The sequence below is a fragment of the Prenolepis imparis genome, unplaced genomic scaffold (assembly GCF_030444845.1).
Source record: "Prenolepis imparis isolate NDT839.2.m4 unplaced genomic scaffold, iyPreImpa1.0 SCAF_2, whole genome shotgun sequence".
Classification (NCBI taxonomy): Eukaryota; Metazoa; Arthropoda; class Insecta; order Hymenoptera; family Formicidae; genus Prenolepis; species Prenolepis imparis.
The window spans coordinates 17,309,122-17,335,122 of NW_028141160.1; the positions used below are offsets into that span (position 1 = coordinate 17,309,122).

Genomic DNA, 26,001 nt, shown 5'->3' on the forward strand with positions numbered 1-26,001 from the left:
TAAAACAGACGGCTTACCCATCGGCCGTGACGTAAGTAATTGGCAATCAGCTGAGATAGATTTACGCGTGTGGGAAACCGCGCGATTCAACCATGACTTTTACGGCGCGCTCGTGAATCCGTATTCATTTTATTCCGCTCTCCTGCCAGTCGAGAAGGTTTTTCTTTCCAAGTCGACGAAAAAATTTTTAAAACAATTTTGCAATTATCTGATTAAGGGATTGATTTTGACAACAGCCAAAATAATGCGAGCAAATGATGAGATCTAATACACTCACCAACTTTGGCGTGGACGTCCTGAAGAAGTAAAATCACGCACAGCAGACACCAGAGCCAGTGGGTCATTGTTTTCGCCTGCAAAAAAAAGAGAACATAATTAATATCTAATTAACCGTAATATTATTAATATTTCAACTATAATGTGCATAATCGGACAGATCGTAAATTACAAGAAACCGTGAGGAGACTCGCGCTTAATCAGTCGCGCCTGGCGATCTATTCCAAAGAGATCATCATATTCATAAGTCACGCTTCCCTACCCGTCATCAGTCACGGTGATTCTTGGCGGCTTTTAAGTAACAGCCACTTTGCTGAAATCTCGTAAAGTACGAGATGTTACTTTCCATCACGAGCTCGCGTTTAAATTCATCGCGCATTAGTATGCCACTCGTCTTAGCGATAGATAATCTCATTGTCCTTAAATAAGCATCATATTATATGTAAGTACTTTGCTAACTTTGAACGTACGCTCGAAAAATTTTAATTTAGACTTTAATTAAGATTCAACTTTTCTCTCGCATTAATTTCTTTTCGCAATATCAGCCATTCTTAAATTTTGCATAATTCGGAGAAAATAGGAAGAAATCCTTGAATTTAATTCAATAATATTTCTCGTAATAATTGAAATATGCTTTCGGCATGTTTTACATGTATTTGCCACAAGATATGTTCGCTAAGACTTTCAAATATGAGACATTTATGCAAATTTCAGTTTGGAGGCGATTAACACAAAAGAAGCTTAACTGGCAGACGCAGACGTACGAAATGTAGCCAGAAGCTTAACACGGACGCATCCTCCCTCGCGTGAGAAGACGTCGAGAGGATCTCACGAGGGAGGCAGGATCGATAACGCGGGCGGCTTTGTGAGGTCTTATGCTAATGCACCGTTGATGCACCGTGTGTATAATAAGGCTGTGCGTCAGCGCGAATAAAATGCGACGAACGAGGGAAAACAATGCTATCGGGCTTGTATGATCTCTCGGGCAGCCCGCATTTGCTTGATATTGTATAAATCCCGCCGGTGGTTTTTCTCACCTAAACACGCGCGTGCGAGCAGGACGGTTCTCTCATCAACGCATATAAAGTGCAATCACCTTTGCGAAAGAGATCTATATGCATATAAAAAATCCGCGCGAATATGTAAAACAATCAATCGCGGTCTTTAAGGGATAAAACTGTATTTCCTCTCTCTTTCTTCGGTTATATAAATTATTCAAAGTGTTTTCTCACACGAAACATTACACAAGCTGACTATATTGATAACAGTCTGCATTTCACAAATGTTGCTTTTTTTATCAAGAGACAATTATCATTACATATAAATATATTTCGTAACGTGACATAAAGAAGATAGCGCGCTTTCACGCTAGATAACGTGTATATGTTTGCGATTTCTAATGGACAAAAATCGTGTTGGAGAAAATTATACAAGTCCCCATAGCCGAGTACTTCGCGTGTTCGCGAGTCCCACTAGATCATATAGTCACCTCGCACTCAAATTAGGCTATCGCCTGTAGCGTCGTTCGTGCAACCGACTTATGTGCAAAGGTCTCCCAACAATCACGCACTCTCGCGTGATTTTTAATCTCATGCTAGATTATTCTTGCACGACTCTTATCTTCTAGTTAATCTTAGATTTTAGTTGATCTTAGATTTTAGATTTTTGCATAAAAAATAAAAGCAACAGCTAGATATAAGCAAAATCGCGAATAGAATTATAAATATACTGAAATAAATTAAAGTCTAATAGCTAATTTTTTTTTACTGAGAAGAATTCAAATTAACATTCCCGAGTAATCTGTGGCTTTGAAAGAACGTCATCTTTAGAAACGCTAGAATGTATAGCAGCAAGAAAGGCAAGACGGGAGCGAGCTATTCATCGATCCCATACATAGGTATACGTCCCGGCGAATGTATTCACCAAATTTTTTTCTCTCGCGGTTTCAAAGTTTCCTTTCGAAATGCGGTTACGAACGAAGGGATCGCTCGCAACATCCGTCTCGAGAGTTAAAGAGGACGTTGTAATTGATGTAACGAGCAGCAGCTCTCCATTCACCATACTTGGATAAGCACACGCGAAGAGGCGTTCGAGTTCGCGGTTTACAGCACGAAGTTTATGACGAAACCCCCTCTGCTCGATAATTCGATCTTCGTCTACGTCTCTTCTTATAAACACGATCATTTAACAGCATTTCGTTAACGGAGACTTATGCGAACGATAGATTGTCTTAAAATGAAAATTTTTCACGGGTCTGCCGTAATTCTTGCGAATTGCATAATTAACGTCGTAGCGCGGAAGCTCTATAATGCATTGATGCACGAGACAAGAGCGCGATTCATTTTCTTGTGATTTATCTACAGCATTGAATACATTACGATCGAGGTTGTAGCAACGTATTAATTATAAGCTATACTTTTAGAATTTATCTCTAAATAGCTTTTTATTTGATTAAAATTGCCAGGCAGAATAATCGATTACATTAAATCATGGATATGTGTAATGTAAATCATTGTAACGTTGGCAGATTTCGACCATAATTTCTGATAATCCCAATTAGTATTATAGATAGAATTATCTAAAAAATATATTTTTGAAAATAACAGATCCTTCGAAAAGAATTGATTGTGCAATGAAGAGAGAGACAAGTCCTTTCCTTTCGAGAAACTAGAAGTCGTACATGTCGACAAGTCGACATCTTTATGTGTTGTAAAGTTTAAAAGAGCGTGATCTCTTCGAAGTAAGTCGGGTCACGCGAGAAGGAAAGTTTCTATCGGAAACAAGAGTCTTATTCGTACACAATTCTTTGTATTCTAACATTTGCTTTTCTATCTTAAGCGTATCGGATTCAATATCAAGATCGAACTGTATCTGACGTGACATTAATTTCGATTATGCAGCACATTCATTACAATTTGCATTCTGTAAGATATTGTGTCCCGACTTCCTTGATTATAATCGCTGAAACATGGGGTTTCCATTAAAGTTTCCCTTTAAATGCAACGACATGAACATAATATTGCGTAAATGCTTAATGCCTTCTATCATTATTTGTATTTCCTTTTTACACGATAAGACTTAAGTCAGAAGACTTAAATCATGGACTTATAAGCAAGCTATCAAGAAATATCTATAGGTGCTTACTTAAGTTTATATATTTGATATTATACACTAAATTCTATGCTATCGAACAGAGGACTATTTTAATATTTTCTTATATTTTTAAACGAGCTCTTTTATTTTTTTTAAATTTTAATCATTAGGGGTGATAATTAATTTTTTTATAATTTTAGAGTCGCCTTTTAGACTGTATAGTGTTACATTATGTCACGTGTTTTTTTAAATATTTTTTATTATCGAACGGAGGATTATTTTATTAATATTTTTCTATATTTTGAAACACACTTTTATTTTTAAAAAGTTTTAATTATTAGCGGCGAAAATTAATTTCTCTATAATTTTAGAGTCAAGTATATCGTTATGTTATGTCACTTGTTTTTTCAATATTTTTAATTGTTTAAAATGTTTTCGGAAATATGTTATCAAAGTATTACTGTTCAAGAATTATGCGCTGACACTCACCCGTCACGTATTTCCACAACGGCTGAATTACTCGACTTTTCGTTATCTGCCTTATTAATCGCGAAAGTATAGTCATGTCTCAGTCCAGCTCTATCTAAGTCGGAAGTAAATCGGTACCCACGGTAGGACGCGTTGTGAAATACCGGTGCTCGTTTCTGAGCTGTCGTGCGACTTGACCGTACATAAGTGCAATACAAATACTAGAAAATATAAGGTATTATTTCTGGATCGTTAGAATAGTAGAATTAGTAGAATAAAAATAATATTTTTGTTCAGAAGAATGTCAAACGACTCAAAATATTTAAGGAGTATAATCGTATTTATATATATTTTGTTCGGTTTAATTACTGTCATATCTTTTATTTTTGCTTAAATTAAATAATTAAATTAAATTAAATTAAACATGTGAATCATCACAACTGGATCAATTTTCAAAATGCTGCATAGTTTCTTAAAGACGCTATAATAAAGATAGTAAAATAATTTGCACTTGCACATCACAATGTAAATGACAAAATTACAAGTAGTGATTTATTTATAGTTCTGGAGTCTAATCGCGGACTTTTTAGATATACATATAAATTTGCTATTGTTTTAATGCATTCAAAATTATTTATAAATATAAATCGTAAACTTCAAATTTCGTAAAAATCAGCAAACTTTATCAAGATCTACTGTGCGCATGGTCTTCTCTAATAGATCAACAAAGTGATTCGATAGTAATTCTAAGAGTTAGGAGCTAAATTGGTCAAGCAGCGATTATACAATACTATGTTTATGTAAAGAGACAGCGCAAGTGCAATGCGTTGTTCGCTTTACAAGGCAATAATTAAACCACGCTGGTACGGTGATTGCACAAAGCTTTGCAACGCAAATGACTCGCTATACTCCGACTCTACACATATAGATCCTAATGGCTAACATATCGCGGATCCAGCCACGTGTACGTGAGTTTGTTATAACCATGCACCTGCCCTTAGCGCCTCCAAGCTGCTACTCTTCTTCCGTTTTGAATACATTTGCTTCGAGCTAGAATTAAAAGCCGAACGAGGAGGAAATAATAAAACTAACCGACATTCGTATGCTAACGAAGGCAAAAACAAAAATGCAAAGTTAAATCTCTCTCGTTAATTTATTTCGTTAATTAAAATATATAATTTTTCCGTGGAATTTTTGTAGGATAATTTTATAATCTGACTTTTCGTCGAGTCACTCGTTGAATTCTAAAACAATACAATAGTCTTTCAATGAAATTGACAATTGGAATAAAATTAAAATATTAGTTGTTTAATATATTTCTTTTCAATTTATTATATATATTTATTATTATAAAGATATATATTTAATTTATTATAATTATAAATTCATATTAAATTTATTTAGCATATTCATATCTGATACAAAAATTTTGATTTGCATTAAAAATATATTTGAAACTATATTTATAAATTATTTGCATCCGTGCTTTACGAGAATGACAGCTACATTTTTATATGCACTGTAGAATAAAAAAGTATTCAATATCAACTAACTTATAACTTTATTGTGCAAGAATGCATACGTAAAAAAATAGATTATAACCGGTTTATTATATCTCCCGATTCACAGAAACAGAAACGACATATTTTTCATAGAAACGAAAAAAACGACAATATGGAAACGCACGGGCTTGTTTTTGCTTTCATATGGATATGAACGAAACGTTTTTCATTGTTAATCCCCGGTTATAAAGAACGATCACCGCGAGAATGCAATGTGCAAGCCGGTTCCAGAAGTGGGGGAGAGAGGTATGGTATTTCTGAATTAAAACGGTGTCCCTGACAGAAGGGGAGAGAGCCTATACTTATCGTCCCGACGTGGATTATTGCGCACGAATGTCGTGCCTAAGCCGTGCGTGCCCGCTCGTCGAGATGCATCGCTTTGTGCTCCGCTATTAAAAAAGTGATCAAGTTAATAAACTACGCACAAACGCCCATGTATGTGAGCGAGAAGATTCCCATCTTTATTGTCTATGTTGCGTTTTCCCGAGCTCCGTAACTACTTTTGCGACGAGATAATGGCTGACTTACGCGTGCCATAATGCAAATAATTAAGAAAACGTTACGCTGCACTTGGAGCACTCATGATTCATCGGGTGATTCGGATATAATAAAGAATTGTGTATGTACAAAAAACTTTTTCCCAATATAATTAAATGTGAATGGATATATATTGGACGCTAAAAAAAATATAATTTCTAATTCAGATAGAATCATCAATCTTTCGCATTTCACGATCACGAATAAGTATTCGCTTCCTTCGAAAAGTCATGGAATCTGTCGATTGTTCTATCGATTCCTCGATATAAGCTAGATCATAAAAACGAGCGGCCAATAAACCGAATCGAACGTTGATTACTTTTATTGCTCATTAGAATATGGCTGAGTGCTTTGACAGCTGTTCTGCCGTTTTGACAGCTGTCAAACGGGGAATCAGCTGACGCGATCGAGATGCAAATAAGATTCTCGCATAGGGCCTACCATTTATAAAATCCCACTCATTTCTCAAGTCCAAAGCCTCGAGAAATACTCACGTGCTGTACGTGTGTATGTAAAACAGACTCACGTGAAAGAGGAGGAAGGGAAAAGAGAGATGATACACTCGCGCGAATCCGAAAGCGAAATCTCGCGCGCTTTCGACATTTCGTTCTCTCGACATTTCCGCAGATTCTTTTCTAATTAGACATTCTTAGTCTATTAGATAGATTTTATAGAGCCGCCGCACACATCGTCGCGCATTTTACCTCACTCGCCCCTTCTTAACAAAGTCGAGCCCTGCGAAAAAAATGTGTACACCTTTCACTCGTAATGTTAAAACCAATATCCCATGGGATATCGAACAGGAATGTGTACGCTTGAATGAAAACTCGGGGGAGGAGAACGAAACAAATTTACTTGAAATCTAGAACAGGTCTCTTGACATTATTGATCACGATAAATTCTGTTTTCGCAATACGGCGCGAAGTAAAAATATATAGTCGATCAAATTATTACCCAACCGTCACAAATAGATTTTATAATTTTATATCAAACAAGATAGATCAATCATTATATCAAGGATGGATAAAATGTTTTATGCACGATAGAGGCAATTAATACAATGAATAACAGTATAAGAGGGAAGCGTTATATACGAAGATGAAAACAGGTGCAGATATCGATCGATGATCTACGATCATTGTAAAGCTTTTCTGTAATTACAGCGTGGCTTCGTGGATCATAATTAAATCAGCGCCAGTGATTTATGATATTCCCACTAGCGAAGAGAGCAAAAGATGCGGATCACTCTCAATTAGTGTCTGTCGACATCATTTATCAATGAAACGAGGAGAAAGCAATTTTGCGTTCTGTCGGTACTCATGATCCGTCCGGAAGATCGAAGAGAGGAGAGGGTGTTATTAATAATATTTGCAGGGAGGAAAGTTCATCTGCATTTCGTAAGACGGAAAAAATTATGATAATAATAGTAGCAGTAAAGATAGATGTGAACAATTAATATCGACCGCATGATAGATTCATCCTGATTACGAGACAGATTTTATGGGTAATATATACGGAAATTATACGTAAGAAAATTTTTATTATACGTCACTTGATTAGCTAATCTCGACGAGATTTTGGTGCAACGTGTAATAAAATAATGTCCTTGTAAATGAAGTACCTTCACACATTTGCAGCTTCCAAAGAAGATAATAATTAAATAGATAAATATTTATATTCTATATCCTAATTTAATTCAAATTACAATAAACAAAGATTGTCTAAATTTCAAGTATTTTGAAACACAATTTCGATTTTATTGGAAATGTTACAAGAGACATTTATGTATCTCTCGATTATTACTAAAGACAAATCTATTTTACACACGTCGAAGAATTGGTGTGAACAAAAGAAAAAATACGATAAACCTGAAATAATCTTTCTGCAACGTTCCCACATCTTGAGAACGACAAAGTTGTATTAGAAGATACTTTCTGTTACACACGCGTGTCAACCGGACGGCGACGAAGTTGTTAGTGACCGAGTGACCGGAACACGAAACGGAAGTCTCGCTTTTAATGATAACAGCCGACTTGGCCAGCCTACCGTGGAAGAATCGCCGGCGGCAAACGAACTGGCGGCTTCGCGCCAGGAGATACTTGCCATTGCCTTACACACAGAGTCCAACAGCTGACTCTGAATATGATTTACCGGGCGTCGACGTTTTCGTGTGCACCGCTGTGGAATCCCGCGTGGCGTGCACGCCGTGCCGAGTCGCGTTGCATGGCTGATCGCAATAATCGCGGGGACTTAACGTAGGCTTTCTAGCTCGATGCACTACCGCGTTCGCCAACATCTTCCGCGTAATTCCGTTCATCGCGATCGCGCTCGCGCGATTGAAGCACGGCGAGACCATTTCCCCGGGAGAATGGCTCGGCCGTGATTAATGACGGTTGCGAATAACGATAGCCATTAATTCTAAAATCAAATATCGTGTAAGGGGAGGGACACGTGTAAAACGGTGTGACGCGTCCGGTATAAAGATGGGGTTTCAGACTTATGCGAGCCTTTGGAAAACTGAGAGGCCTGAGGTTGCGGTTGAGACGGAAAGTAAAACTGGTACCACATTGAAAATAATACGTAAAATTATTTTTTTTTATAATAAAACATTTAATGAAATTTTTTTATTAAAAAAATTGAAGATCCACATCAAGCTTATCAATTTTAAATTTTATTTAAAATCTCTCACTAATGTCCTAACGATAACACGATAATCAAAAATAAATTTAATATAATTTTTATCGGAGTAATTACATATAAAAAATACATTATGTCGTAAAAAATATTTTTTAAATTCTTTAATTATATGAGACCGTGGATAGTACAGAGGAAGAGAGAGATTTCAGAAGAAATCGCACTTGAATTGTTTAACCCGGCGGTCCAGAAACGTGTAATTTCTCGGTCAGGAAGGTATTACTTTCTTGCTACTCGGATCAGATTATGTGCAGCACTGTATTATTATCTGATAGCTCGGTAACCATCGTAAGAGAGAAAAGAAAACGTAGTGCCATGAAGTATTTGGCCTGCACTCTACGTGACGTTGCATTATTCTGTATTATGCCGTCATGCTCAGTGTGCAACCAGCGAATTGAATAATCCAAGTTATCGAAAGAACGCCCGTTTATTCGACAAAAAACTGGCATTTGTATATCATTGAGAAAAAAGAAGCGTCGCGTTGTGCAACGTGATCTTATGCTTCGCAGAGCATCCTAGATAAAAATTTAAAAGCGTGACATCGGAGAAAGAAAGAAGAATTTGGAAAATATATTCTGTAACCAATGTGATAAGAAACGAATATCTTTTTCCTTCAGTCGCCGGACACTATTCGAGAGCTTTTTAAAATCATACTAGAGAAACGAGAGATTTTTTTCAAGCTTCTATTTATTCGAGTAGAATCTCTCTCGATATTTGGCAAAATAATTTTAACACAATATAAACAATGAAATATTAATATTTAAATACAGACTCTCTTTTTCTCTTTCCCCTCTTTTTATAAAACTGGCAATTTATTTTTCTTTAACTTTCTAATAATCGTACATATATTTTGATTATAAAAAAATACAGATTTATTAAAGTAAATATTAAAAAAATTTCTATTAAAATAATTATAATAAAAAATCCTCTATAATTTCTCAGGATTTTCTTTAATATCTTAAATTACAACGCCATTATGCTCGTTTTTGACTGCTGTCTGTATATTTGAAGCTTGAAGTATTAAAAGTTTACGAGATATTAGCAAAGTTTACGAGATATTAGCAAAGTTCAGTTGTTAGTCACGGAAATCTTAAATTAACTTTTCGTTGTTCCTCAAGTTAAATTAAGATCCTTCTCGTCTTTCCGCTGGTTAATTGACGGTTGCCTCGTCATTAAAATCGCAACGTGAAATTCGCAACAATACGTAGCAGTAAATCTACGATCAAGCGGAAAGTAGAGTGCGGGTTTCCTTTACTCGACGAGGAATCCGTCATCGTCGTCGTTAGTTTCTCGCAATTAACTAGATCAGCGAAACTCAAAGCGAGAATCATATTTTACATATTCGAGAAACGCTAACTGTTGCACATCGTATTTTATTTTATTCAATTTACACGATCCAAAGATTTATAATCATAAGACATCGAACATTGAGTATCGAGCATAGTGTTGATTAATCGAATGTTGGAATTTTCCTAAAAAGAGAAAATTCCCATTTAAAGTTTATCAAGGAATCTATCGTTAAAATCGACGTATCGTTTCGCGATACATGAATGCATCGTGGATTCTTGGGGTGCGCACATCCGCACATGGGAGATGCACTTTCACGAATACAGTCTGGCATTATGCGACGCCCTTGAACATGCCACACGGACATATATGTATACGCTAAGCATTTGCAGATTGGAGACACTTAGCGCGCACATGCAGTCGCTTCTAGTTATGCGTCTGTCGGCAGAAGTACAAGCTCGTTAGTCCAGCGGCTGCCATCGGCGCAGCGCTGTACGCTGTTAATTAGGCCATGCCGCGTTATATGAAATTAGCCGAAGCGTAAATCCGATCCTCGTCCTTTTTTCCATTTGGATTGTATGCAACAGGTTCAATGCGGGACTAAGATCTGGCTTTAAAACCGAGGGATACCGATCTTCCGAGAATCACTCCTGTTCCGTGGAACAATGCCTCGTTTTCGATCGGTTCATGAAGATGCAGATTAGCGATATGCACAAGTTGATCTGTTTCCCGTCGTAAGTGCGTGCATAATTTTTTTTCTTGCGAAATCAGCAAATACGAACATCTTTTGTTTCCTCTTTAGACGAGATATTCTTTTTTTATGATTAATTTTTCTTGATTGATTATAAATAACCCATATACCTACAAGCCGTTTCATCTAAATCAGTCATTATTACTTGGATTGTAAAGTCTAAGTCCTATATTTACGAGAGGAAAGAAAAGAGAGGAACTAGTTAACATAATATATAAGTTTTTTAGTTAATAATAAATAATTTATTCGATCATTCGAATATATATATCCGCGTAATATAGGGAGGTAATATCTTTAAGACGAACAAGGAAATATACGAGCGATATAATAGAAGAGTAGATACACATCGACGTTTGATGGCGAACGTGATAAGTGTAAGAATATAAAGAATCGTGTGGCTATTATACGTGTGGCGCAAGAGTATACTGTTTACGATCGGGCGCGATCGTTCGTCTGTGCAGAACATCCGACGGATGCGCAATTACCTGCTTTAACTCGTCCAGTAACTCTTGACGTTGTCCAATTTACGCCGATACACGACACGTGGCGGGACGAGGACCGAGGATCGAGGAGGACGTGAATTGAACGTGTTCGAACGAGAGTCCCGAGAGTGTAATAATACGAAGCGAAAGGTTTGCGTGTGAAAAACGCTCGCTCGTCGTCCTATATATATATATATATATATATATATATATATATATATATATATAATATCGAGGATCATTTTCTAATCTAGTTATGGCTCCCTCACGCTCTTGCTTCGGATCTAGAAGGAAACCGCGCCGAACAAGAAATTGCTGTCCGGTCGTAATCGAGGAAGCGGAATTCTGGAAGATCAATGCTGTCATGTGCGATTTCTCGACGGTGGGATTTTACTTTTGTGCCGATATCGTTTATAATCGATGATAAATATAAATTATATACTATTATTACGAGTATATGTATATAGATTTTTGAGGAATGCGGTCGTGATAGTTTATCTCTCGCACGTGGAGATTCCTAGGGGCAAACTTTGCTGATTCGATGTATACAAGAAATGGGAACGGATTATCTTTGAAATTATTGCGCATAGAGGAGAGGAGAGGAGAGAAGAGAAGAGGACATGAGATATAGAGGGCAAAAGGTGTGGCTACCGTATCGTGGAACGCAGCAGACAGTGTCCGTTACATCCAGATGGACGTAAATGCAGAAAGCAAGCACCTGAACGCGATCTCGGCCTCGAGATGATTCCGTTAACTTATTAACAACGCGTTCTTTCGATCTTTTAATCGAATTTTTCTCATTAATTTTTAACTTCAATTTAATAACAATTGTCGTGCGCGCGAGCACAAAATTGTATCGCCGACGAAATTGTAAAAATAATAATGAACAATAATAATAATGACAAACTGTATGTTGCGGCCATCTAAAAAATAATGTTCGAGATAAAATCGTGGCATCACGACGTGTAGGAAGCCAAAGCGGGAATCGGTGCTCTCGTTTAAACGACTTGGCTTGACTTGGATCTCGTATCTCGAACGGGATACGGTTATCTCAAGTGCATAAAATGTGCAGCAAACGGCGAACAGGTGGGCCATCGCGAAAGTGGATCACGCGGCAAAGTGATCTTTTTTTCAACCTTATTTCTCTCTCACCGTATCGACAAGCCTGCTTTCGCATTCGCAGGATGCAATAGAAGCCTTGAGAGTATCGGTTCACGCGCAGTTTCGTGAATCGATTCGAGCATTATTTATCGTATATTCGGCACTTTGTTGCTCGATCGAAGAATGCACGTGGAGCATTCGCTGTTCCGCTCTTTCTTTATCGACTTTTTCCTCTAGAATATATTTATGTGTGCGTGACATACAACTTGACACGTGGAAGACGAATTTATCATTTTGCGAGAAACGTGTTTTTATTATTAATTTAACGTAAATGAATGCGTGATTATAATTTACAACATGCTCGCCTCAATTAATTTGATCAAAATGATTCATTATAAAGCAATTATTTTTCTAAACTTTTAATTTATACTGATAGTGATCGAGAAAAAAAGATTTTTAAATAATATAAATCTCTCTTTACTTTCTTTTATGCGTAAAATATAAACTACTTTGTCTACATATTTTCAAAATTTCAATCGTTTTAATAATACCCAGCGTCAACCAGATTCAAGATTATCTCTACCTGTTTTCTCAAGCTGCTAGATTAAGCGAAAGTGCCGTCAGAGGCGAAGGTGAACTACATGTTCTGTAAAATTAAAACGTTGCACCGCCTAACAGAGGAACTCCGAATAACTATGTAAAAAGAACGAAAGAGATCGTTAAAGTGTTGGAGCAAAAAAAAATTTACCTCACTTGATGATTAACAATTTCGTCTGTCTTATAGTTAACATACACTAATATTATATTTGACCGATCTCGCTCTATCTCGCTTCTCTTTTGCTTCTCGATTTCTGTCGAGCAATTCCCGGTATGTCCGTGTATGCAGAGTACATTTGCAAATCACCTACACAAGTACAGCGAATCTACGCGGACATATACACAGAAACACACAGACACACACAGAACACACATCGACAGGCGCGTCGCTCGAGGTTATAGAGTCAGTAGGACACCCGCACGTGTATCTACACACAGAGATAGTAACCTGCGTGCGATTACATGCCGAGTGATCTACACAACCAGGTGGTCCCCATCTCCCTCCCATACAATAGTGATCTCCCTGATGTCCCTCCTATTTAGCTCAGAGCGCTCCACTTTGCTCAGCTTCCTCGGCGCGTCGCGCTGCATAGACACCCTCTTGTTTAACGGCCCGTATTACATTCTCGTCCGTTTCCCGTTAAACTTTGTTCAAACCGCTTTGCGATGTTTGAACAATTCGCTGATACTATATGTGAAGCACTGTCCCCTATTAGCGTTTGCATCTGTGGTTTCTCCGTGAGATCTTCGATCGATTGATTAATTTACTAAAGGAGCAAGTTGAACAAATCGAGGAAAGTTTTACTTTTACTCGGAACATTCGTATTTATTTCACGCATTTGTAAAATTGACATTGCATTTCTTTTTTTTTCACGTGTCATAACATTAATTAAGAAAAAATATATATTAAAATTGAAAAATTTAGCTTTATTATAATTTACCCTTTTGCATCGATTTAATGCAATATTTTTAATTCGCTTCTACGCCCATTAGATTGACGTTATCTGTCAGTTTCATGTTTCAGAAACAGTTTTTTTTATTTGTTATTAGAGTATTCTTTCAATCTTTTATCAAAAAAACAAAAAATTAAAAGAATACTCTAATAACAAATAATCAAAAGAGGAAACTGTTTCTGAATCATAAAACTGACAGATAACGTCAATCTAATAAGCGTAGAAGTGAATTAAAAAGATTTCATTAAACCGATGCAATTGCATGCGCTAGAGAAAATTATATATGCAGAATCATTTCGACCATTAAAGTGTGCGTGCACATTAAATTTCTCATTTGCGACGTACGCGAGCGACTTTATTTTACATCGTATACATAACGGCGACGAGTGGATCGCAAAAATGCAACGCTAACGTCTTTCGTCACATGGAAGTGTGATGATGCGAGGAGATCCGGTAACATCGTTTATCGTACGTAACCCGTCTGCAAATGAAGGAAAAATAAGCCGGTTTCGCGCCAACCTGTTTCGCGCGAATAAAAATGTTCGCGGCCACGATTCGTAACGTCTGCTGGATGTGCGCTTAGTACGCGGATAGATCCTCTCGCACCATTCATTGCGGGATTTATGTATCGAGCGTGAGACACTCTAGGTATGTACCTACATTGACTACGATGTGAACGAACGGTTTATAATATTCGCGCCGCGATCTTAGCATCGCCGCTGGCATTCTATCGGATTAACTAGCACGTGCCTGAAATGCTGGAATTTTGCGCGAACCGTCGCGTTCTCCAATTTAGAAGCGATGATGATACTGCTCAAGGATACGGTAGCGACAAGTGGTAACTTCGTTTAATCGACGTGTCATTCGTATGCAAATTTTTTTCTCGATAATACTTCTAAAGAGAGAATTTATTATCGTGAAAATTTATTGGGATCATGATTAATTGCTCTAAATTTTTTTCTATATTATTGTAAATTTCCCTGAAAGTCTTTCGCGCAATTACATCGATGTAAGATCAGCTTTTCGCTACAAAAACTTATTCCAGATTTTTAAAATTCAAGAGAAAGTACAGGCCTGCTCTCTGAACAAACTTTATAGCTAACAATAAGGATAAAGAGAAAAAGAGAGAGCGAAAAATAATTCTCAGACCATCTTGCGTTTTTATCGGACATATGCACTTTTTTATTTGTGCATATTCAATTGTATTGGCCTGTAAAATAATATGTATTCATGCTGAGTGTCGCCGAAAACATCGTATCGCGTTGTTTCCTTGCTTCGAGGAACTGATCAACAGATTTCTTTGCACGCAAATTCATTCGGATACTTACGTGCCTGGACTACCACGACATGTATCAGAACGCGAACATCTTCAGGATCGATTCCGAAAAACCTATCGCGATTTTATATCACTGTTGGCTATTACGGGACCCACGGGGAGCGGCGACTTTCCCTCGCATACCAATATACCGCGATCGGAATGCAGAGAAAACAACTTGTTTATCGCGACGCGCATCGAAACGTGAAACCGTCAGAAATTGAACTTCCGCCAGTAGATATCTGATCCATACAAACGATTCTTCCGATCGATACTGATCGATCAAAAAAATTAATCGTCAGCAATTCTCACTTGGTATCACACGTTTCTTCATCGGAATTATATTTAACAAAATCATATCATCGTATTATTAATTAATAAACTCTCGATTTAAAATTTATCCTTTATTTCGGTTATTGCCAAGTGTGACCTTTCGCTTCTCAACGCAAACCAATTGTCAATAAATTGGAAAACGGGGCTGGATCCCCTTTGACCTTTACGTTCAGACTCCGTTCTTTCCCGCAGATTATAGACATTCCACAATATAATTGGCTATATATATCGTAAGTATTACGTTATATGTAATTAACATTAATTTAACTGATAGCTGTTAACCTAGATCGAATTTTTCATCCACTCACGTTCCTCCAGATTCTAAGACTTGGCAGCTTTCTGCGATAACGGAATTCCCTTATATCCTATATGAATGTCGAAATCGCACACGTTGTCGTTTCGACATTACAATCCTCTTTTCAGGAGTGATGTTATATTAAATTCTCAAATGAGAATGTTTCGATTTCAGTCGAACTAAAAGATAAGTTGCTTCTGACTCTCTTTTGCATGAAATCCTTTAATCATTTAAAAGTCGATGTTTTCTTAGCAAAACTTTTATTGATTTTAATCCCTCCTCTTCATAGATATCTTTAACATATCTTTTTATCTCATCTTTATATTTAAAAACTTGATGCAGAAAATTTCGAGTTAATAAGTCCATTATTAAAAAAAAACTTCTTTAAATTATTTTAAGTTTATAATACAAACTGAATAATGCATTATTAATGATGCATTAAAATTCTTCTTTAGAAAGGAAAATTTCAAAAAGGTGCATGCGTAAAAAGAGAAGCAGCGCAATAAGATAGAAAGCAAAAGTTTGTAAAAATATCAAATCAATGGGATATACATATACTTTAATGAAAAGAAGAGCATTCTTCGATCTCACTGACGCAATCTTAATCGCGTGTGGGTTTCTCGTTCAGGCAACCCGTTTCGAACATGCAGTCACGCTCCTCCAGGCTTGTAGAGCACACCTGTTCGCGAAGTTGAGCAAGTCCTATCGCCCACGATACGGACTGACGGTTCAAAGAACCGATTGACATGCTGCTACCAGTGATCTACGACACACTCGTTGACATGTACGGTCGTGTACCGTGGTTTCCATCAATATAAATCAGTATTCTCAGCGAGTCGCGCGAGTTCGAGCCATACTATCGTGCATTATCATGCGCAGAAATGTATGTCTACGGTAGTATGTTTACCTCTACTACTTGCGCTATGAAGTAGATAAAGACTCGAAGAGTTAGCGGCTCTAGCGAGAAACAAGTTGACAATTGTAGACATCGTCTCTTTTGTCTCTTTTAATATTTCATTTATAGAATATTACAAAGGGCGCACTATTTATTTCTTTACGCTATGTATTATTTAATAAACTTGCAATTATATAAAAAAATTCCAAGAAAAAGAAATATGTTCTCAAAATATGAAAATTTGGCGTAAATGATAATATTAAATTTATTTCCGCAAACTGTTTCTTGATCAAATTGAGATAAATTATATTTTCTAAATAAATATATAGACTTTATACGAGTCTTACGATGTTGGCCCAATCATCGAATTTAATTTGGAATTGTAAAAAAATATTTATGTTACAAAATGTTGAATATTTTAAGGCAGTAAAAATTTAATTGTCACACGATATTATCGTTTTTCTCGGCATATATTATTATTAAAACACGTGGTTGTTGCCATTCGAGAGGCGCGAGAAATAATTTGCTATGATCATTATAATTAACAGTTAATCAACTTTTAGCGATGATAAGTCTTTATCGAAACGTATATTCCGTACAATAATTTATTTCAAACAAAAATCGAGACAAGGATAAAAGTTATAGAAATTATAAATGATAGATATCTTTTTATAAAAATTATTTTGTAAAAGATTTATAAAAAAAATTATAAATTTTTTTCCAGTTACAAAATTGATTCTTTTTCCCTTTACTTTATCGACATTGGAATATATCTCGCGGTATCCCGAGAATTCATGCACTGAGGCCGAGTACAAAATAAATACACCTGCATTATTTATGTGGACTTAGCGTCGTAAATAAGTGTAACGAAGCGTACATACAATTCGCTTAAGCACAACATCGCTATGGTTTCCGTTGGGATCGCTCTCTTTCTCTTTCTTTTGCACTTTCATGCGTTCTCCGCGGAACGAGGTTTAACACGCGATGTACACGGATGAATAAGCCATCGTTAATTTATCGTCTAATGGAATGAAGCGAACCATTAAAATGTGGCTACGAATATCGAGGATATGTTAATAGGATCGGCCGCAAATATTTGTACCTTTTTCCTACGATGCGCGAAAGAGAATGAAGAAATTGTGCATCTCTTTTCGGTTCTCCAACTTCGAAAGCGGAGAGAAAGCCAAGTTTTATTCCTTTCAGAGATCAAATAAATAAAATATAAATTTGTCTCTTGGTGCGAAAATTGCGAGCCAAGATTCTTCGGGTGAAAAATTGAGAGAAGAGCACTGTTTCAACCTTCCAAACAATCTTTAGATAGCCACGTTTAATGCTACAATGAGAATAAATTGACGAGAATTCTTGTTTCGAAGAACAAATTTGTTCACAGAGCAGCGATTTTCAAAAGTCAAAGAAAAGAGAGAAAGAGAGAGATATCCTTCTGCGGTATCCTTTGTTTTCATCGAACAAAGCTAACAGTTTAGTTGGACGAGCAGAAGGGATTCGCGATGGCTCTTCGTGAGGCCTGGCAAGGTTCTTTGTCCGACGTAATACCAGTTCAAAGGCGGGTGCAAGAGGATCCTCCTCTCGCCCTGCTCAAACAACCAAGGGACCGTGCGGCGAGTCGTAAACGTTCGATTTAAGTGCCGTGAGTGCAAGTGCGACCGTCGGAAGTAGCGAATGAGGCCACTCCTGCACTTTCGACCTCGAATCCTTCTCACCGTAAGATTGCCCTACTTGCGATACAAAGAGAAATTCTAGCGGAAAGAGTATTCTGCGAAGTTTTATTCTTAAAGGATGCGATATGACAAACACAACACTTCCTCCCTGAGAAATTTCTATTTATTTCAGTGTTGCAGAATCAGAACCAAAGGGTCACACTTTAGGCATTCTCTTAGGCGAATAATGAATCTTATTGCAGTTGATTGACTATTTGCGGTATGCTAACAAGACCGTTATATCCAGGTAAATTATAGTATATGTATATAGGTAAATTATTACTGCAGTATATGGGAACGCGCGTACACGTTTCGCCTATGAAGGTGGATGCGAATATTCATCTTTGAAGCCAGCTTTTGAGGGTTAATGCAATTTGACAGACATATAGGATTCTCCGCGCTTTCAATGTTGCTTCATACGTCGCTAGAAAGCAGTTTAGACGAAAGGTCGATGTTCACCTCCGGCCATGTACGATCTCTCGCTTCGTTTCCAATGCTGTTCTCTTTCAATGGAGTAAATTAAGTAGGGAAAGTAAGAGCGAAAGAGAGCCCATTCGTCTTTCAGTGGTCGGATAAGTTTTATTACCGTATACACCGAGAGAGAAGCACTTGAGAATTAAATTAATCGGAAATACGTAAATACAAATATGACATGATTTAATAGGCGTCTCTGAACTCTAGCGAGAGTAATCTGTTGATTCAGTAATAAGGAATATGAATGAGATATATCTTCAAAGTGATTAAGTGAAAAGCGAGCGATCGCTCTATCGAGAAACCGGAAAAGCAAATAGGTCTTTTCCTCTCAGGAAATTCACTGAATGTGCTGCGCACAACCAGATGAAGGTTAAGGAAACATCCAGTTCCATCGGAAGAGAGGCGAATAGCTAGTACGATAAATACACGAACGGCCATTCGTGTCTCTCTTCCGATGAAAGGTGGCTTCTAAAATACAATGCAAATACGAGCTGGCTAGCCTTGTACGCGCTCGCCACTTTCAGACCGTGTCTTTTAGACAGAGACATATTGAATGCAACTACTAAAACCTGAAGCTGAAGAAATACAACTTATTTGTCAAAAAGCTTCACAGAGGAAAAGTGACCAAAAAGTATGAATTTTTATTTATTTAATTAAATATAACTATTATATTTTATAAATAACTCGCTTTTCATCGACATGTAATAATCACGCATGTCGCTGTCTTCAACATCTCCCGATTGAGACATCGAAATTTTATTTATCTCTCCACGAAGCTTTTTAATTACCAAATAAGACGGTGTGAAATCGCGCGTATAATATAAACTTCGCTAATAATAAATTAGAGATCACGTTACTAATTAGCGCCAACGTGGTGCGCGAGATTATGCACCGAGCGTTTTGTTGAAGCCCCGGCTTGCATTACGTCGGTTCATCTCGCTTACGGTACCGCGAATCGTGATGCGCGTAATAATCATCTCACGTTGTCATCTGGGACGCGGCAGGCTCGCGCTGGCGCGGTCCAGGCTAACGTTATATCGAGAAAATTGCTTTTATCACGACGCAAATATATCACCGTTACGTCATCGTTCGTCGCCTGCGTTTTTTTTTTTTTTTTTTTTACAGCCCTATACGTTCCAATCTTGCATTTGCACCTCGCTTTGCGAGGTGGTGACCTGCATCAGGTAAAACATAAACAACTTCTCGATATCAGATAATAATAGCCGCATCGGATGTATCGTTGAAAGAGAAAAGATTATTTGATTATTTGATTTTGCATCCGATTACTTGATATATTCAGCATAATTAAATTTGTGAAAAAATAAAGTACATGCAATCAGTGCAATCAAGAAAATATTTCCTTTCCACGTATTAAACAGGATACTCGTGGATAAATTAATAAATTATTATTTGAAAATAAATTATTCGATTAATTTAAAATAAGTGTTTCTTTAATACGAATGTAATTAGCTTTAAATTATTTAACGCACGAATAAATATCAGTTAATTTTAATTCTTTTGATGTGTATGATTACAAAAATACACTGTTTACGCGTATTAAACCGAATATTCGTAGATAAATTATTCGACCAATTTGAAATAATATTTTTTCCTTAATACAAAAAGCTTAAAATTATTTAATGCATGGATTTTCAGATATTTTTTATTCTTTTGACGTACGATCGCAAAAACACACCATTATATATCTTTAACGATCTTTCTAACAGTAACACACAAAAATTAATGTAAATAAAGATTTATCGCTGAAAACCAAACACAATGAGCGTGAAGGGAGAGATACGTATAGTTTAACCTTTCCTCGGGATGCACAGATGCCCGAAGCTGATGCTAGGCGTAAATATAACCGCAATAAAAGGTTAATGCATCGTCCCGCGAGAGGAGAGAGAAAAAGAGAGATGTGTTTTATAGCCGAGTTTAACGTCACGCGCTCGCTTTGTACAGGGAGATGCATGTCCTGACGACGGACAGTGCCATGTCCGCACTCGAAGAGTCCGAAATGAACCCGGTTGGATGCGGATGTACGCGCTGATTTACGATATAAAATCGAGAAAGAACGCGAAGCCGGGTGCGCGAAATTGCAGGTGCAACGGTCATCGCCAGATGCACATATGCACGCGTGAGCGAGTCCGAACACACGTGCGTGAGACCGGCTGTTTACGCTGTTTATAAATGCTATATACGCTCGGCAGTGTGTTATTAATGCTTGGCGCGCGGGTCAGAAATAATTTTCTAGACAAACGATCATAGAATGACGTATCGTCGATACGTCACTCGTCACGTCGCAAAGTGCAGCTTCTATGTAGAGATCGATAATATAATCCTTTCCTCATCAACTGCATACAAATGCACATATACATATACATATATTCCCGAATATTATGATGGCATAAATATACATTTAGCTCAGATTAATACAAACATTATCATAATCGACAATGCCCTCCATAAAATACACATAAGCTTTATAATTTCCATATGTATAACTTAAAAATCATTTACAGAAATTATAATACTATTGGAATATTATAGAGATTGTAAAATTAGTACAGATTGTAAAGTTTAGTTTCTATGCAATATATATTATTACAATTATTTTCGATTAAACGTATAAAAAAAGTTATTAAAAAAATTAAGTACAGATTTTGTCAAAATTCGCCGAAAGCCTTCTAATCTAAATACGGTCGTCCAATCGCGATACTTTTCATTTCAATACAAAGATTACATTCACTCTCAACATGAGACTGAACAACTGTATGCACAGCGAAAATGCGGCCCCCTTTGACACAACGCACATTTACAATTCTTATTCCCGTATATCTACCTGTCGTCGCCTTACGCAGAGCCGATCACTCGTGCGCGATTTTTTTTACGGTTTCCAACAGAATCGACAGTACTAAACGAGAACGACGGCGGGAGAGAAGGCAGCTTTCCTGAAATTCTCGCCGCGATCTTCAGGCACCGGGATTTGCATTGAATGCAATAACTTATCAAAGCTTGGAGAAAAAAAAAAACGTCACGGCACACAGCGAAACCGTTCGATGCATCTTGATTAATAACGGGGAAGCCGCGAGTTGCTGCCTTCGTACACCGTTTTCATCGTTACGCTTGTACGATAAATTATAGCGCGGGAACAGAAACGATATGGTAGAGAAGAGTCTCGCCGAAGAAGATCGCGCTTCGACCAAGTCGAAGTTGTCATTCAATGCGCCCCATAAATACAGAAAAGATCCGCATTCACTATGCGCGATCCCCTTTTTCTCATTAATTTCCCGGAGACACGGTGTGTTACGTATCTTTTTTCCTTTATACGGATTACACCCTGCAGTCTGCGTGATGTCACGGATCATTAACGATCTTCGTTGCGACTTATGAGCTTATTCACAGGTTACAGTGTAGAATACTTAACGCTTGAAAGCTTAAAATTAAAGCGAACCGTTAAAGTAACAGACACGCTCGATAAGTTATAAAACGATGATGTCGATCTCAACTTAGCTTCGAATATACAAGACGTCTAATTATAATCTATGGAGGAATCGAAACTCTTGGAAACTAGATTCGATACGATATTTTTCTTTTCATGATAATTTATAATTTTGAGAGAGAAATAATTTTTTTCTAAATAGGGAAGCGCCAAGATAATCTTTAATTTCTTAAACGGTATAATTTTTTTTATACATTAATTATCTTGCACGTTGCAACAAAATGACATATCATAAAAAAGAAATACTCTATTTGTCCCGAGACATAAATTCTTTGGTTTAATAATCACAATTTTTTATTTACCACGAAGAACTAGAAAACTATTGATATATTAAAATTAGAATAATTATTTTAATAATTTACGAGTTTTCACGTATACTGAAGAAGCACCAGCTTCACACATATTTGTCATTAGAAACAAGATACGTAGCATCAATTTTTTTCGAAATGTATTTTCATACACTTTATCATTATTTTATCAATTTATATTAATTTATCTTATGTATCTTTGTGTGTCTCCAGTAATTAATTTATTTATCCCGTCGAGAATACGTCCGAGCAACGCCGAAACGTTTATACGCGAATCCTTATTCCGTGCCGCGCCTTACATAATTTAGATCCGACAACCGGCGCCTGCCAGCGTTTAATAAAGTCGCAATTAATAGCGGCCGTTTCAACAGGCCGCTAACAAAGTACCGGTGCATATTACCGAGCAAAGTGCTCGGCTAGCGAAAAGTCGAGACTATAGTCGGCCGACCGTGGATAAACCGCGTGCGGGAGTGGTCCAGACTCTTTCTCTCTCAGGAGACGAGCGCTCTCTTCATATTGCAAACCCGTATGTATGCGTGCTCTGTCTGGAGCTGGCAATTACCTTATGCTCGTGTGCACGCAACGTTTATCGAGCTATCGAGGTTGTGCAAATAACGCGAGAAAAAATGCCTTCGACAGAAACACAGATAAAGAGAAGGGATGCGTGTTTAATTGTAGCCGCACGCGACGAGATATGGCGCAGCTTCCTTGACAAACGGCCGAGTTAGGTGGAATAAAGAACGACGGCCGGGTGAAGGGAATCGCAATTTCTAAGCTCAAGTCGAATATCGCATGTTCATAATTCTGCCTTTTTCACGACTCGAGGACTAATGTTCGTACGGCCTCTGTATATGTATATGTATGTATTATATACGTAGGGTGCGCGTAGGATACGATGATTTCACAGACGATCCGATGACGATCCGGCATCTCGTGGGCTCTCGCTACGTAACGTAATTGGTAATTAATGTACCTGTATACCAGGTAATAAAACGTATATATATATACGTAACCACGCGATGAAATGAGTACAAGGCGCGCGCACGTGCGTATACTTCGCAATTGTAAATAATAACCGATGTGGGGATGCGAACGCAGGCCGAAAAAACGAGAGCGGCATTATGAACGTTTGATATCCGAATCGTTCATTGAAAATACAAAAGCATATTGCAGACTCGAAGCTCCGAAATAATACAAAATACATTTCCTCCAATTATATGTTTTCATTATCATGCCATTATTATTAATTTATCGGAAATGCAACCCTTGTTTCCTCTATTCTCTTGTTCCACTCTGCTGTATCGTGTTTTATGTGACATATTAAATTTAATTCATAAACTATTTTATTCAAACACGAACAGAAATACCCTGATTGTACTTAAAAATTATCAAGAAGAACATAAAATATTGTAAAATTATACTTAATAAAATTACTGATATATTTAATACCTTCATAAATATTTACAACAGCATTAGTTTGTTTAGTATAATATCTTCACTAGTAGTAATTTTGTCTTGATAGGAATTTTTTAATAATTTGTTTAGTATAATGTCTTGTCCAAAACCTTTTCCAAAAATAAATCTCGGAAGAAGTTTATACTTTGAAATAAGAAATTGCTGCTGTATTTTCATCTTACAATGAAAAAAATAAGACATATCGAAAGTGCATCCCAATTTCGCGGACGATATCTAAATTTCGCGAAAAATAGAATGTTACGATTCATAAAGTCTTACGTATAACGATGACATCGATGACGCGTGTATGATAAATCCGACAACTTGTTTCTTTTTTTATCTATGTCTCTCTTTCTCTCTCTATTCTCCTAGCGCCTGGAATAGCCAATGTCCGAGAACGGGATAGGAATGATCGTAGATCCCTTTTCCCGTCGATCGCGGCAATGATCGGAATAAATATACGGGACCGGTCCGGTTGCTATCGTCTAACTAACAATTTGGAGCGTGGCGCAGAAACAACAAACGACTATACCTGTATCCTCGCCTTAGGAAGAGATCAAGATTACTTCTTTGGAAATTCACTCGAACGTGTTCCAATCGGGTGATATAAGCGCATCAGAGATCGAACGTACCGTTTTCATCGTAAAGCAAAAGTAAGCGAATATAATATAGGAATTCATATACCTGAAGATCCCACTATGGCATACAAGAAGATGTTAGGTATATGGTTAATCGAAAACAAGTGACTTAGACAATGGCAAAGAAACGTTACATGCATTAAATTCATCAAACGTGATATTTATAAAAAAAAAATGTTGAGAATAATGCAGCCTAATTTTAATCTAATTAGAAAATTTCCATATCTCTATAATAATAATGAACAACGACATTAAAATGTAATGGCTGTCTCATTAAATATTTTATATCACCGATTTAATATCTAAATTAATTCTCGTCACACGGATAAACATTTTTAAATTTTTTCACATTTCTGAAAAGTGGAAAAACATGATCTTTCGCGTGTATACGAGTCACGCAAAAGCATCACGAGATCCATAAACGATTTTCCCGTGGAGATTCGCAGAATCGTCTCCGCTACTTATGTAGAACTAGTTTGCGAATTTTTTTCTCGCCGGTGGAACGAATGTCGACATAGCGAAGATCCACTCTAGGTAATAAACGACGAGCGAACCGGATTTGACCGGCGAATTGAACGGATTATAGTGACAAATTCGCCTCCCGAAGAAAGTCGAGTGACTGGACAGCAATCAAGTTTCCCGAGCAGAACAAGAGGATCAGCTGGACGATTCGAAGTGAATCAGGAAACGAGTTTCAACGTAAAAAAAATTCGAGATTGAATCTTCACTCGACCTCTCTATTGTGTCGAAATTATTCGTAGACCGAGTGTGTAGAGGAGAACTTTTTTTTTTTACTATTTTTAAAACCCGAAGAATGTGCGTGATTATAAAGTGAACGTCGTGCGCATTCTCCCGCGTTCTTCCTTCGGTGAATGCGTTTCGCGACGAAAGCCGACGTTTCTAAATCGGCGGTTAGCGTGCGCTTATGCGTTCGTGCGCGCCTACGACCGGTCGTGGAACACGCGTGTGAACGTCGACGATCACGCATATAGCGCGCAACAGCGGGGTACGAGATGCTTCACAGGATTCTATTCCATTTACGAGCGAATCTCTCGTTCCTCTGCGAATCTTCAGAATTTCACAGAAAATTTATTCGCGCAATTTACACTTAAATTATCGAAATATTTGATATAAATTAAAAATAGCGAAAAAAGAAGATTTATTTTCGCTCCGATTTCTTGGATCAACGTCGATTGTTAAAAACCGCGAAACGTTTCGTAGAGCAAACCGTGAAGCATCGGCGGAATCGTCGGGCAAAGACTCGCAC

General features: G+C 37.3%; 1 protein-coding gene across 3 annotated transcripts in view; it reads right to left on the minus strand.

Annotated features, from left to right (window-relative positions):
• Window positions 1–26,001, minus strand: part of Cad99c (cadherin 99C) — a 105,536-nt gene that overhangs the window by 36,640 nt on the left and 42,895 nt on the right. For 2 of the 3 annotated variants that reach the window (XM_083058863.1, XM_083058864.1), the window contains exon 3: window positions 278–353. In XM_083058863.1, the coding sequence (XP_082914989.1) occupies window positions 278–353 (76 nt within the window). Of the gene's footprint in view, window positions 1–277; window positions 354–7,982; window positions 8,058–26,001 lie in introns of those variants that run through there. The other variant, XM_083058862.1, reaches the window with a different exon arrangement.